This window comes from Musa acuminata, chromosome BXJ3-10, assembly GCF_036884655.1.
Source record: "Musa acuminata AAA Group cultivar baxijiao chromosome BXJ3-10, Cavendish_Baxijiao_AAA, whole genome shotgun sequence".
Taxonomy (NCBI): Eukaryota; Viridiplantae; Streptophyta; class Magnoliopsida; order Zingiberales; family Musaceae; genus Musa; species Musa acuminata.
In genome coordinates, this window is record NC_088358.1 from 27,572,392 (window position 1) to 27,586,703 (window position 14,312).

Below are 14,312 nucleotides of genomic sequence, written 5' to 3' on the forward strand. Positions count from 1 at the left end.
TTAATATGTGCAAAATATTTAATTGATTGTAAATGATTAAAAAAACATATTTTAATATCAAACGGTATATATGATACTCAAACCGATACCTAAATATGAGACAAGAATATATTAATCAATTTAGATATTTTAATAAAATATATAAATTCTTATGATAAAATAAAAATAAAAAATAATTATAAATATTAGGATCGTATAAATAAATAAAAATTAAATAATAATAATAATAATCAAACAGCGTCGCAATACATGCGACGAGCCACATTGGTGGATTCGTCTCGGGCAGATCCAAGCAATTCTTTCGAGGAGGAGACACGTAGCAGAGAGAGAGAGAAGACGAAGGCCGGTCTTGGAACGTGAGCCAGAGTGTGTCTCGCCGCCGCGCCGCCCATGGAACCCTCGCTCGCCAACACGAACAAAACACCGCCTTTACCGACACACCCTCTCTCTCCCCGGGCCATATCCGCGCCGCATGCTCACCTCACGGGTATATACTTCGTCCTTCGACCCATCCCACATTCCGGTCTCTCCCCTGCTCGAGGAAGCAACAGTTGGGAATAGCACTCGCAAACTGCTTCCTTTATGCTTAATCTTTTCGGTCGTACTCCTTTCTCCATTAAAGAAGGGTTTTTTTCCTGCGTTTCCTATGGGGATGGATGAGCGAATTTTGAATGGGAGGCGGAGGTGCGCTGGGCATTATCTGTAAATATTAGGGTGGGGGGGGAGAAATGGGGCGCTATATCCGTCATCAAATGCAACATCAAAGACACAACAACATTACAGCGAGACAAAACAACAAACCAACGAGGGAGAAGAGAGAGAAGGGCGAGGCGAGGATAGAGAGGGGGAGGAGATAGAAGAGAGAGAGAAAGAGAAAGAGAACGGCTATTATAAGGCGGTTTCTTTGGGATTAAGACCATAAATTTTACTTGAAGAAGAAAAAGAAGAAGAAGCAGCAGCAAGGGCTGAAGATCTCAGCAGCTATAGTAGGGCAGGGGAGGGGCGGAGGAGAGGACGGCCGGACGTCGCTGCGCTCCAGCGATCGGCTGATACTGATCCGCGCCGCGCCTGGAATTCCAAGCCCTTTCGAGGAAAAAAGAAGCGATCTTTTTCGTTATGCCGGAAGCGGGTTACTATTGTTCTAAGAAGACGGACGACATCTGCGAGGACGTCTGCGGCGAGGTGATTTACCTTTTTCTATCCCTCGTTTCAGATCTAATTGCGTTGTTTGTTTGTTTGTTTTCTGTTCGGGTTTCAAGTATGGAACCTTGGTTCTTTCTTCTATGATTTCCGCTTTCAAACCCTAAATGATGGTGGATTCTCTCATTTGTTCTTGGAATGAGAATAAGTCTCGGCTTTGGAGATTTGAACCGCAAGAACTCCCATTTCCCCAATCTGTTGGGTTCGATTTCACCCTTCTGATTGTTTGATTTCTGTTGCAGCAGACGTCGAGGGCAGCGCTGAGCATGTCGCGGCTGCGGTGCGCTCTCCGGGGGTTCGATCTCAAGGCATTCCTGCTGCTCTTCATGGGCGTCCCCGTCCTCATCTTCATCATCTACCTCCATGGCCAGAAGATTACCTACTTCCTCCGCCCCATCTGGGAGTCCCCTCCCAAGCCCTTCCGCACCATCCCCCACTACTACCACCCTAACATCTCCATGGAGCGCCTCTGCCGGCTCCACGGCTGGGGCATGCGTGATACCCCCCGTCGGGTCTTCGATGCCGTTCTGTTCAGCAACGAGCTCGACATGCTCGAGATCCGGTGGCACGAACTCAGCCCTTACGTCTCAGAGTTCGTCCTCCTCGAGTCCAATTCCACCTTCACTGGGCTGTGGAAACCCCTCGTCTTTGCTGGCAACCGGAGCCGCTTCAAGTTCGTGGAATCGCGGCTGACCTACGGCACCATCGGGGGGAGGTTTGTCACGGGGGAGAATCCGTTCGTTGAGGAATCATACCAGCGAGTGGCATTGGATCAGCTTATTAGGTTTGCAGGCGTTGAAGATGATGACTTGTTGATCATGTCCGATGTCGACGAGATCCCAAGTGGCCATACGATCGACCTCCTGAGATGGTGCGATGAGATTCCCGAGAAGCTTCATCTCCAGCTCCGGAACTATCTCTACTCCTTTGAGTTTTACCTTGATGACAAAAGCTGGAGGGCTTCGGTTCACAGGTACCAAGCAGGGAAGACCAGATATGCTCATTTCCGGCAGACCAATGATCTATTTGCTGATTCAGGGTGGCACTGCAGCTTCTGCTTCCGTCATATAAGCCAATTCATATTCAAGATGAAGGCATATAGCCATGTCGATCGGGTGAGATTTGCCTACTACTTGAATCCTTCGAGGATTCAAGATGTGATCTGCCGAGGAGCAGACCTGTTTGACATGCTTCCGGAAGAGTATACATTCCAAGAGATCATTGCCAAGTTGGGGCCGATACCTAGTTCGTATTCTGCAGTTCACCTTCCTAGTTATATACTTCAGAATGTTGACCGGCATCGATACCTCTTGCCTGGGAACTGCAAGCGAGAAAGTGGGTGAGTTCTATTGGTGGCATCGTAGGTTGCTTGCAAATTCTACGAGAGTGTTGCTGAGAATTTGATGACCGTACAACTATGATGAAGATGAGTATCTGACATGGTTGGATGATTCTTCTGGGACAAAGGACAAGCATCAACATTTTCTTGCGCTTATCTCTGCAATATCATTTGGAGCTGATCATATCTGTACAAGTTTTCCTGATGCCACCATTTATTTTTGAGGGAGATCAGTGAATTTAACTACCATGGGAGGTTGTTCACCCCTTCTTACCTTATTGGTATGTGACATGACACCGGTTGTTGTAGAATGGAAACTGAGTGATGTATCCTAAATTTTATTTATGGGATCTTGTTTTCCTTCAAAAACTGATTTATCGATGTATTCTTCTTCAACTTCCCTGGAAAATCTAGACTTCATCATTGTACCATGTGGTTTGTTTCACTCACTTCACTTGGTGATGCCTGTGGAATTGTGGAAGATGTCCTTTGGAATTCCATATGGTTTATGCTCATGATTTGGACTTGTGTCACAACCAAGATCGTGGCTCCATGCACAATTAGAAATGCAGGTGCAGGAACCTGCAAGGCAAGTTCTTAAGCAAATCAATAGTCTCTGGGATATATTCCATGACCTTTTGACCACAGTGACTAGATAACCAGTCCACGAAAATTTCTTAATACTTTTGCAGGTTATTATTTATGTTAAACTGCATCCAGAGATCTGAAAATACATGGCAATGGACATTTTATAAATTGTTTTCTTTCCAGTTTATTTCATGAAACTGTATCTCTAGGCACTTTTTTTCCTGACGGGCCATGTGTCATGCACACATGATATTCCACAACAAGAACACCAGAAGCTATTGCTACTGTGGTCCACCACATGGATCCTCGCATATCATTTAGCATCTTCAGGCGTCGCACTCTCTATCAGCCACATATTTATGATGTCTTTAGCATTGCTTTTAGTGAAGTCCTGTGTTTTGTGACTTTTGCCATTATAATTGACTCATTCTTATGCAAGTCCACTTCTTTGGACAATAGAAGTGCATTCTGTTGTATGCTCAATTCTTTGATGTGAACTGCTTGTTGGCATCCAAGCATTTTAATTTTTTACATTCTTGCTCAGTTACTCGCAATTTCGTCCAATTTCCATCTAAATTTCTCATCTTGAGGTATTATAATTTGCATATTTTCCTGTGTAGATTGTTCTTTTGCTGCATTGAGGAAGGAAATTCTTTCCTGCTGAGGCTTCTATTTTTTTGTTCCTGTGTAAAGCGATTGATGCTGGTGTGACTGCAGCAAACAAGGCCATTCTATTTATACTCTTGTCTTGTTTGCAAACTATTTGTTCATGTCATGGCTCATAAAAGGCCTCTGAGATTCTTCATTTCTCACTTCTTTCACCTCTGCTGTTGTAGTTTAGCAGATGAATATATGGAGATTAGATGCAGCGATTAAACATACAAGTGATCCTTTATGTCAGCTGCAGGCAATCTGAGGTAATAATTGACATTTCCAATTTAGAGATCTAGAGTTCAATTTGAGTAGTCTGCTTAAATATGCTTCCAGATTGGTTTTCTATTTGAAACTACTTTTAACTAGATGCATAAATGTGTAAATGCCAGCTGTAAAAGTCTTGGGTGAAATATAGAATCTAACAAAATGCGTGAGTTACAGATTAGGGCTGTCTTTGAGCCTTGATTACTTTCTTTATCTAATAATACATCATTATTTACATACTATGGTTATGGTGACTGATTCCTTTTATACAACTAGCGACAAATATGATTCAAACTTTGCAACTCCTCTTGTCCGAGCAATGGGTGGGCTTTGCAGCTAATATACACTTAAAAAAGTGTTATTTGCCATAACTTACTGAAAACATCTTATGGTTGTGAAAGGTTGTCTTAGAAGTAGATAACCAAAAAATCCATACTTACTGTTTTCTTTCCTGTGCCTTTCTCATATTTATTGCTGATCATTTACATTTTCTTATCTTTTCTCAATGATGGAATTGGAATCATATCACCTTCTATGGTTAATATAAAAGGAATTGCATGAAACTCTAATTTGTATGGTTTATTTCAGTCTTTGTGATGTGCATGTTGTTGTTTGTCTAGCAGTCTGTCCTTATTTTTGATGTCGTAGTCGCAAAGCTACTTCTTTTCTTCGAAAACATCCGATTGGCTAACTTGTTTTCTCGAGTATTTGCAGGATTTTAAAATGATCAGAGTTGGGCCATTTGGTGTATTATAAGATATTTAGAAGACTTGACCTTTGTGTTTCCAAAAGATGTGCACTTGGAAAGTTGTGGACACTAATTCTCTGTGCAGGTATCATCTTTCCGAGTCAAGCAGGTCAAGCAAGTTCAGGATCAACAGGTAATCGGATGGGATGCTCATCCTGTGAAGCTTGTGCTTTCTCTCTTGTTGATTCCTAAATGTCTAGAAATGTTCCAGCAAATGTCCCTTGGCATCAACAAGAAATCCAAAGAACAAACATGCCGAATTGGTTAGCTATCTAACTTTCTTCAATATGAGTTGAGTATGGACCAGTGAAACCCAGGAATAAATCTTCCTGATAGCTACGAATCTTAGGGAAATGGGTTAGGCAAGCATGAAACCCATCCAGAGTGTTTGCTTTGGCATATTGTTGCAGAAACAGAGGACTTTGGTTAGATTCCCACATGCACTGTCGATGGAGGTAGTCTACATGGGGCCGAAGAAGAAAGAGAAAGGCGTGGATCACACACGGTTGCTGGAAACTGATTCCTTCTTGAAAGGTAAACTTTTCCTGTGTTCTTGTGTTCTTCATTTGGGTTTGTGCTTCACGGACACGTTCTCCCTCTGCATCTGCTGCACTACCAGTCCTGTCTACTTTACTAGGCTTTGGCTGCCTTGCATCGACCATGCAATGGCAGCGTCTGTGTTTGAATGCCTGCTCTTCTTAGTACAACTCGGTGGGGCTTAAGGCCTGATCAATGGTCTGCCGCCGCGATGTCTAGGCCTTTTAGCCATCGTTTGTTTCTTCTCGAGGAGGAATGAAACGATGGCTTTAGCCTATTTCCGATGTAGGACTAAATCAGACCGCGATTGCTTATTCATTCTAATATGATAGTTTTGCGATACAAAGGCCCAGTCCCATAACGAAAGACGATTTCGGGTTGGGCTTTCGAAGGTCATTAGGTCTCCACCAGTTTGGTGATAAACTTAGCTGATTGGTAATGACGACTTTGATGCAAAATGGGCCCTCAAAGTATCTCACATGAATGAATGAAGGACATGAAACCCTCGATTTACTTGAAACAATCATTTCATAGGGATCTTCCACTCTCTCTTGTCCTCTGGCCCCCTCTGCTTTTGCTTTGTTCTGTCATTGCCTTTGCCTTTTTCTTCGCCATTGCCATTTGTATTTTTGAATTGGCTCTCCCCATCTCGTTGTTCTTGTTTTCCTCTGGTTTTCTCCAGCATTAAGACCTCACCTAAACTTCAACCCAACTAGGGTTCTTCTTGTTAAGTGGATCTGCAGAGACAAGGAAGCCCACTGCCTCCTATTCGATCTTATACACTGTTCACATGCATCCGCAGCACATCCGCGTGACACAATCTGCTCCGGCAAATCTTGACTGCTACCCGTCACCAAGATGTGCATTTACTTGTTACCAAGATGAACAGTTCGACAAGTGCAACGATCACCGATTCAAATCTGTATGTCTTTGCAAACGGTGATCCCACTTATTTTTGGCTGCTTGTTGCAGAGGACGTCTCCATTGAAAGCTCAGTTGTAACACACCGATCATGCAAGTAAGCTTTTGGCAATCTTCTTTTCCCTATGGTAGAATAAGAAAAAGGTCTTCTCACTCTTTAAACCTCATATGGTGAATGCGCTAGACATTGGGATGTCATGTCACTAGCACAGCCTGACACTCGATCTTGGACCCATCAAGCTGAGGAACACGACGACATTAGTCGTAATTCAAGTGATACCTCGACGATCTTGCAAAATTCTCGTTTAACCCAATAGTTATTGTAGTTCGCTTATATATATATATATAAAGTTCCAATTACGTTAACTCAATTGGATATTTTTTGAATCCTTCGAATCATTTATTATATTTTGGACCCATTAACATTAAGATCAGAGGGGGGGTTTTGTAGTGCGAGAAGTTCTCCATTTAGTTTTTGTAGGATCGAACTCACTCGTACATTTAAGATTGATTCGATTGGCTGACGCATCGAACAATAAGATTGCGTTGTAGTAAAATACTAAAGATATTAAATATCTTTAGTATTTTAACATTGAACAGATGATGTCTACGTGATACGGTTCGCTGTTGTCTCCTTCTACAACCTGTTGTCTTGGAGCTGGAGACGCCGGAAACAGGAGGCGTCGAAGGATGCAGATTGTGATGAGATCTCCCTCATTAGCGTCGTAGTCTGCGATTAATCGTCCTCCATGTGGATGGTGGAGGAGAAGAGGCCGAAAACTGCGGTAGCTGCCGTTGGGCCTTCAGACACGTGAAGTGTGTCCCATTTGTCCGCTCCGATGGCGGCCATGATCCATCCCACGCCCGCATGCTGAGTGAGGCCAACCGATGAAAGGAGCATGGTGAGGCATGCTCGACCACAGCCATGGCTTTCCTTCGCATGGCGGTGGCCAAAGAGAAAGAGGGATCTCATGGGTCCAGGTTTGAACTTTTGGCAGTGGTGTGAGATGGAAGGAGTTGGAGGTGCCGGCCGTCGAGATGTTGTCGGAGTGCTGTCTCATTCTCTGCGTCCCAATGTCACTGGGGTTTGACACTGAGGGCCACTTGCCACTGAAACAAATGCGTGATTGCCTCGATGGTGAGGGAGGTGGGGCCTGTAAGAGTTGAAGGTACTTGTTAATGTCTGCTTGCATGGACTTGATGATGAGCCATCATGATGGTCAAATGTATCATATGTAGGTCAACTATATATATATATATATATATATATATGATAATTTTTTGAAAAAAATTTAAAAAATTCTCATAAAATATTTATTTTTTTCGTAAAAGATGATTTTACCCCTATATCCTTCATCCTTGATCCTCTCCACATGTGGATTCCTAGACGATGAGGATCATCTTCGTCAAAGAAAGCGAAGACCCCATCATTGATCGCCTGTGAGCACTTGAATGACGGGATCATCTTTATTGTCTTATCGAAGAAGGAGGGAGGCCTCCAAAGAAGACAAAGGTTCTGGACCTACCTAAATTCATTGTTATCCATCGTTGGGTCTTTTCCTCCATCATCTCCCTCATTGCCCAAGACCTTATGCGTGGAGGCGATGAGCGACGAAGATGCGTAAGTAAAATCATCTTTTATGAAAAAAAAATATATATTACATGATATTTTTTTTAAATATGGGTGATTTACAAGAATTTTTCTAAACTAAAACCTTTTTCAAAAAATTATTATATATATATATATGGAATGCATATATATTTGTTGTTTTCTGAAGGAAGCTTAATGAAAAGATTGAATGCACATCACCGGTCAGCAGAAGCCACACCAGCCTTCAATATGAACATAATTATTGCTTGGCAAAAGAAGGCCAAACATTGTTTTCCTTCACCCAAAGTGGAGAAGCTTTAAGGAAAGCAGCTCACCTTCACATGCTGTGATTCCCTGCCATCCATGGAAGGAAGGAAGGATGGAGCAACTTCTCGAATAATTTCGATGCTTTTCTTGACCCAGCCATTCCATCAGAAGCTGTCCATCGCCTTCGCCCACCTCATCCCGTCTCTCTCTCCAATCTCCTCTCGGCTTTCCCTGTGCTTTGCCGTAGGGTTTCCGCTGTGCGTGCGTGTGTGTTGTCTGAGGACCCACGAGCTGCCTCCTCGCAGTTAGGTCCCGTCATGTAGTGCAGTCATGGCGGTGTCTGCTAAAGACAACGCCATCAACCCCCCCTCGCATTTATGCGCGCTGCAGTACGTGATACCACATGATATTAGGGTGAGGGGGGAAGGGGGAAGGGGGAAGGGGAGGACGCAAACGACAACCGCAGTTGGCTTTGACGTTGGACTGTCATACCTAATAGAACACCGAAAGCCACGGGATCGAGTGGTCACTTGCCATGCATCTCTCCCAACGCATGCTGTACTGTGGAAGGTGAGTGTGCCAGCTCCGTGTGGTGGAGGCGGCCGGCGACCGGATCTGGGAAATGGGGCCGGCCACGAGGGGTGTGAAGTGGATGTGTGACGAGGATTATGACAGTGGCAAGCAACTCGTGGATTTGGATGTTGGAAGTGTTTGCCGAGCTGCATCCTTGTTTTGGATCTTCTGAGAAGTGTTAATTATTTGATCGGATGATTGCACACAGTTAAATCTCTGGGTGGCATTCAAGATCAAGTCATGGCACTCCCTCCATGCATGCATGTAGTCTCTCTGTCGCTCTTCATGCTGATCACTGTCCATCACCATAGGGTGGGATTTCCAATTAGTCTACACGCTGAGGTTGGTCCACTATCATGGCTAAACCCCTGATACACTTGGAAAAGAGGTGGCTTTTGCAGTGAGACAGTAAAATGATGAGTGACAAATGCCTAATAAAGGTGGCATGAGTAGTAGAAAGAAGGTTTGGTGAGGTTGTTGAATACAGGTTTTTTTCTTCTTCTTCTTCTTCTTCTTCTTGTTTGTCCTCACTCTTTGTGATCAACAAGATAAGGTTTGGAGTCGCATGCAAAGCACCTGGTACCAGCTTTTTGGTAAGAAAAAGATAATGAGGAGTGAGGTGTTGGGTTTTGATTAGTGTGCAGTGATCTTTAGGGTTTGATTTGTGGAAGGTGGCAGGCCTGGAGAAGCCACTCGAGGATGGTGATGCTTGAGGTGGTCACTGGAGGAGGGGGAAGAGGATGACCTTTTTGGAGGTGTGGGGAACAGTGTGTTGGCTGGTCGCTTGGGTGGCTAACACTGATAGCAACACCCAGCAATCCATCAAATACAAATGTAGCTGCATCAGTCCCCACAGCACCACTGGATTTATTGGCTGAATTCATGTCAGATATCAGCATGACACAGCAAGAACACATGAAGTTTCACCACAGCTTCATGATTGCAACTCTGATTTCTTTTTCTCTTTTTTTTCTTTTTTGTTTGCTTAGTGAGATTGCACATAGGAATGAGGTTGACATGTCTCATCCGGAACAACTACATGTTCTCTGTTGCTTGGACTGATGCATATGATACATTGCAAGTTGAGCAGCAATACTTTTCTTAGCATGTCCTATGATGGGTCTGGACCACCTTACTCCGTTTGCCAATCACAGGTGTCCATCAGCTTGAGAAGGTAAGCTGTTGTCTAAGATAGGACGATGGAGTTGCCTTCCAAGGAATGGAAGTTGATCTGCAGCCGGTAGGTAATGTTGTCAATAGGATGGAAAGATGATCGATCAGATTGTATCAATACATCTGATCATATGTTCTTTTAAGTGAATATGAATAGCTTGGTGCTTTGTTTTATTTCAATATGTCAAAAACCATCAAGTAGCTCCCATGTTTGATGCATAAGATGAAGATGAGTAGGATTACAAAGATAATCTCACAAGTCATTTGCATTTCTCAAGCAAAGGAGGAGGTAGGCCCATAACAATGCAAATTAAGTTAATGAAATATATCTACTTGATCAATCATGAGATCGGTTCCTTTCACAATGAAGGAAAAGTCTTCTTAATTCAACTAGGCAGGTGTATTAGTGAGTAGGACGAGGGAGTGATTGCGAGAGAGAGAGAGAGAGAGAGAGAGAGAGAGAGAGGCTTCAGCAGCAAGTCATACAAACACTTCTGTTTACTAAACTTGGTGTATATGATGGATGCCCACAAATGCACCAAAGTCACCGTGCCAATCCGACATTTGACTTGAGCGGTTGGGGTGAACAAGATCCTTCTGAAGACCTCGATGGCATATGCCAGAAAAACTGGTTCCATAATTCGAGGAAAAACTAGTTGAAGTATGGTTGTAGCAGATATCACCAAGCAATCTTTTCTACCGACATCCGCAGGGGGGAGGTTTGACAAGAGTTCATCCACAGTTCTCTTCAAAGAACTGCATCACCTTAAGATGGCAAACACAACAAGTAGTGGAGAGAAGAAACAATTACGATAAGAACGATCTCTGTATAAGCGAATCACATCTAATTAAGCTTTTATTTGACTATGCCATAAGGAGAGCCTCCATCTTTTGGCCTTAATCTACATGTTCTTCCTTGGCTCACGGTGCACAGAGTGGGCAGCAAAAGCCAGCTCCTGTGGAGTGGCCTCAAGAAAGAGAACTCAGAGATAAATATAGGACGTTTCAATTACGATTTCTCTGCATGAAATCGATAGCGCAAGTTATGTCGATTAATTCCTCTCGCTTGCACTTCTGTTCATGGCCAGCAGTTTGCTGATGATCCTCTTTGGTTTCTTAGGAAGGGAGCACAAGGCTTTGAACCTCGAAGAAGCGCTCCTCATGAGCACATCGCGCGGAATCAAGTCGTCGTCCATGTCGTTGTCCTCCTCCGCGAGCTTCGTCTTGAGCGTTGCGAGCTTCGTGGCGGGGCACTTCAATCTGGAGATGCTCCAGCCGTCTTCTAATGGGGTAGCAGTGCCGATGTGGTGAAGCTTGAGTGCGTCCCTGTCTTCCCCTCTTGCTGTGGTTTTAGCCAGTAGTGCCTTGATGTTGCTGGGCAGCTCAGTCACCTGGCCGCCGGACATGGCGGCGCGGGAATGCTCGAAGAAGAGGACCTGCACGACCACCCTCAGAGGAAGTAGCTCGTTCTGCGCGGCGTGCATGCAGGCTTCCACGGAGAGTTTCTTGCAATCCAGGATTCGACACAGTTGCTTCCTCGCGTTCTTGTCGAGCTCCGGGTGTACCTGAAGACGACCAAACCAAGTTTAGGATCATGACAACAGAGATGATGAATCGCGATGTTGCGCAAAGACCGGTTACCCTGAGGTAGATGTCGATGACTCTGTAGAGATCATCATGGTCGAGCCTGGCAAAGTCTGGAACAGCTTCCGCGATTGCAATTAGCTTCTTCATGGGCAAGTTCTCGTCTCTGGCAATCTCTTGGAGGTAACCATCAATTAGCTTGGCCACTCTCAGCTTGGAGCTGTGGGAGGCGGAGGACGACCTGCGGCTGTTCTCCTGTACCTCGAATTCCACGTTCTCGGAAGATCGAGATCTCCTCCTCTCACAACGAAGCTTCTCTCTGGGTGGACTGGTTGCTGGGCTCTGTCCTTGAAGCAGGAACTCCTCCAACATGGCCATCACTATATCGACGTCATACAGCGTACCACTCGAATTTGAGTCGAGTGGAATCAGAAGACCATCAACCGATGCCTCCTCCAGTTGCAGTCCGATTCGCCTGGCCAAGTCCATCTTCGATGATGTCGAAGCGTGGAGTATGTTGGCGGCCTTGAGAAGCTTGAGCAGAAAACTACATGAAACAGAGCCCTTTTCGGTGGGGAGTAAGCTCACTATCTTCTCCATTAGCAGCCTGTGCTTCACGGGGGCTTCTGTAGGAGACTCTGACAAGGAGTCATCGGCTTCCAGTTCATTCTGTTGGCCATTTCTGGACATATTTGGCAGCCACTTGCGAGCGTAGATCCGTAGTGCCTCCCCGATGAGCTTGTTGGGAACGATGCCGGCGGATTTCACCGCCACCATGACCCTCCAGTAGTGGTCTATTCCTAGTTCACTGATGTCCCCGGCCCACCAGTTCTTGGTCGCTGCCTTCCGGCTGTGGCTTGACGTGACCGCCTGCGTCGGGCTGGCGATAATGGCAGTGGCAATGGCATCGATGCAGCGGCCGGTGATGCCCAGTTCTTCGCACAGAGGAGAATAGTTCCTCGTGCTCTGCAGCGTCACCAGCGTGTCCTTCCATCGGCGGAGGATGCAAGACTTGAAGAAGAGCTCGAGCTTGCCGACGAGGTTCCCACGGTCAGCGTCGTCGCTCATCTGGAGGTACTCGGCGGCGCAACGCACGGGCACGATGTTGAGGGAGCTGAGAGTGATGGTGATGCCATAGCAGAACTTTGCACAGACCTCGAAGGCCTCGGCGCCGCCGGGAAGGTCCGGAAGTAAGATGACTGTGTGCTCGGAGGTATCCTTCAGTGAAGAGCAGAGCTTCTGCAGGCGCAGGCATTTAGACAGGAGGGGAAACTACAAACACAAACAACCAAACAAGGTAAGTAAATTAGGAAGAGATGATGGAAGAGAAAAAGTATCGATTGCAAGAACTGCCAAAGTATCAGAAACACTGATGAATTCTGCCAAAGTATTAGAAGAAGTAGAGGTCTACCTTGTGCAGCTGATACAAGCTGTTATGCACCTGGATTTGGAGGTCAGTCGAGACTTCTGACGAAACAGACCTGCCAATTAGAACACAAGAAATAAGAATTCAGAGTCTGATGACATAAAAAGCATCAAAAACTGCTAATAGTTTGCATCTATCACATCGAAGTGTTATAAACTACTCATGCAATCCATTCAGAACAAGTTTCAAAAGCCTCACCTTATGGCTTCCGTGGTGAAGAAGGTATCTGGGCGGTTTCCAAGCTTCATGAACTTCATCTTTGGCAGCTTAGTACATCACCTGAACCAGCAACTAATGAAACACCACAGCCAGATTCCTATATGCTTCCTCCCCAGAGATGGAAGACAAGTTGATTCATCCACTCACACTCTTTGTTTCTCTGGGCATTCTTCTTGGTGGCAAATAGAGATTTAAGAAGAGTGGTTGGGTGGAAAGCAAACAGGGGTCAGAATCCAAGGAGCCTAGAGAAGAATGGAATGCTGTGGTATTGCTGGGGTCTGGAGGATTTTATGGAGGGAATTAATAAATGCAAATGGTTGACAGGCAGGGGGATCAACAGTGATGCTCTAAGGAAATATGAAGCACAGCTTCAGTCTATTTTGAAGAAATCAAACAGTCAAGATACTGTAATTTGACCTGAGTCAATTTTTAGGGTCTGCAAGGATAAATTGGATGCATGCGAAAGGATATGCATCATGGTCTGAAGTGCAACTATCATTTTCAAGCTTTTCTCCAGTGGAACGCTCCCAAATTCATGGGACTTGTATTCTGCTAAGAAATGGTCACCAGATGTTGACTCGGAGGATATTTATCTGTGGTCACAAGTTACTCTGTCTTTTGACTTCTAACCTGATGATCCTCTTCCATCTGCATCTAGCAATTATAAGAGAAGAGAGCCTCGGTTATGTGGGGAGGGAGAGAATGATGAAGTGGTTTTTTGCTTTTGTTCTGCAATATGCCCATGCTGCTCCCCTCTAGTGCAAGTTTCTAGTTTCATAAAGATGTCGATAATATTGAAATGCATAGTCCTCAAATAAATAACAGGAGTAGTAGAACCTTGCCATTATAAGACCGTCCTTTGATGTCTTCAGCTTTCTTCTCTCTTTCCAACTTGAACTGTAAAAGGAGATTCATATTCTCGGAATGAGATCAGCATGCTTGACATGATAAACGATGACTAACAAAATAATCTAATGATTCTGTGGTTACTAAGCGGGTAATTTTTTTGACTGACGCTTGAGAAAACCAGATAAGAAGTAAGCTGCAGGAGCTCATGCCAATCTTGCCTGTCTGAATGGATGAAGTGTTAAAGATCGGAGCCCGCACGCTTAACATGGACAGCGTGACCCCACAACCCATCATTGCCATGGAAATTTCTTCTCAGCTTCCCACGAAGAACCAAGGCAAAAGGAGGGGCTCCTTCAGTGACCATTTTCTACGCAACAGT

At 44.7% G+C, this 14,312-nt stretch overlaps 2 protein-coding genes and 1 long non-coding RNA gene across 4 annotated transcripts; 2 read left to right on the forward strand and 1 right to left on the reverse strand.

The window, feature by feature from the left end:
- Positions 1-327: 327 nt before the first annotated feature.
- On the forward strand, positions 328-2,970 carry LOC103968453 (uncharacterized). Of its 2 annotated transcripts, none has more exons than XM_009381681.3 (2): positions 328-1,182; positions 1,443-2,970. In XM_009381681.3, exons 1-2 carry the CDS (start codon positions 1,117-1,119, stop codon positions 2,541-2,543), a joined length of 1,167 nt encoding a protein of 388 aa, XP_009379956.1. In that variant the 5' UTR covers positions 328-1,116; the 3' UTR covers positions 2,544-2,970. The 2 variants fall into 2 exon arrangements, with proteins under 2 accessions (XP_009379956.1, XP_009379957.1); XM_009381682.3 differs by having other exon boundaries at positions 332-1,182; positions 1,446-2,970.
- A 782-nt stretch (positions 2,971-3,752) lies between these two features.
- Positions 3,753-5,064, forward strand: LOC108951490 (uncharacterized). The gene is made up of 2 exons (XR_001975918.2): positions 3,753-4,044; positions 4,760-5,064. It is a non-coding gene; the product is annotated as an uncharacterized LOC108951490 (long non-coding RNA).
- Positions 5,065-10,685: 5,621 nt separating this feature from the next.
- Positions 10,686-13,907, reverse strand: LOC103968454 (BTB/POZ domain-containing protein At1g67900). Its single transcript, XM_009381683.3, has 4 exons — positions 13,064-13,907; positions 12,851-12,920; positions 11,497-12,711; positions 10,686-11,420 (listed from the first exon to the last, which is right to left on the reverse strand). The coding sequence occupies exons 1-4, from the start codon at positions 13,120-13,122 to the stop codon at positions 10,908-10,910; spliced, it is 1,857 nt and encodes a 618-aa protein (XP_009379958.2). The 5' UTR covers positions 13,123-13,907; the 3' UTR covers positions 10,686-10,907.
- Positions 13,908-14,312: the final 405 nt, after the last annotated feature.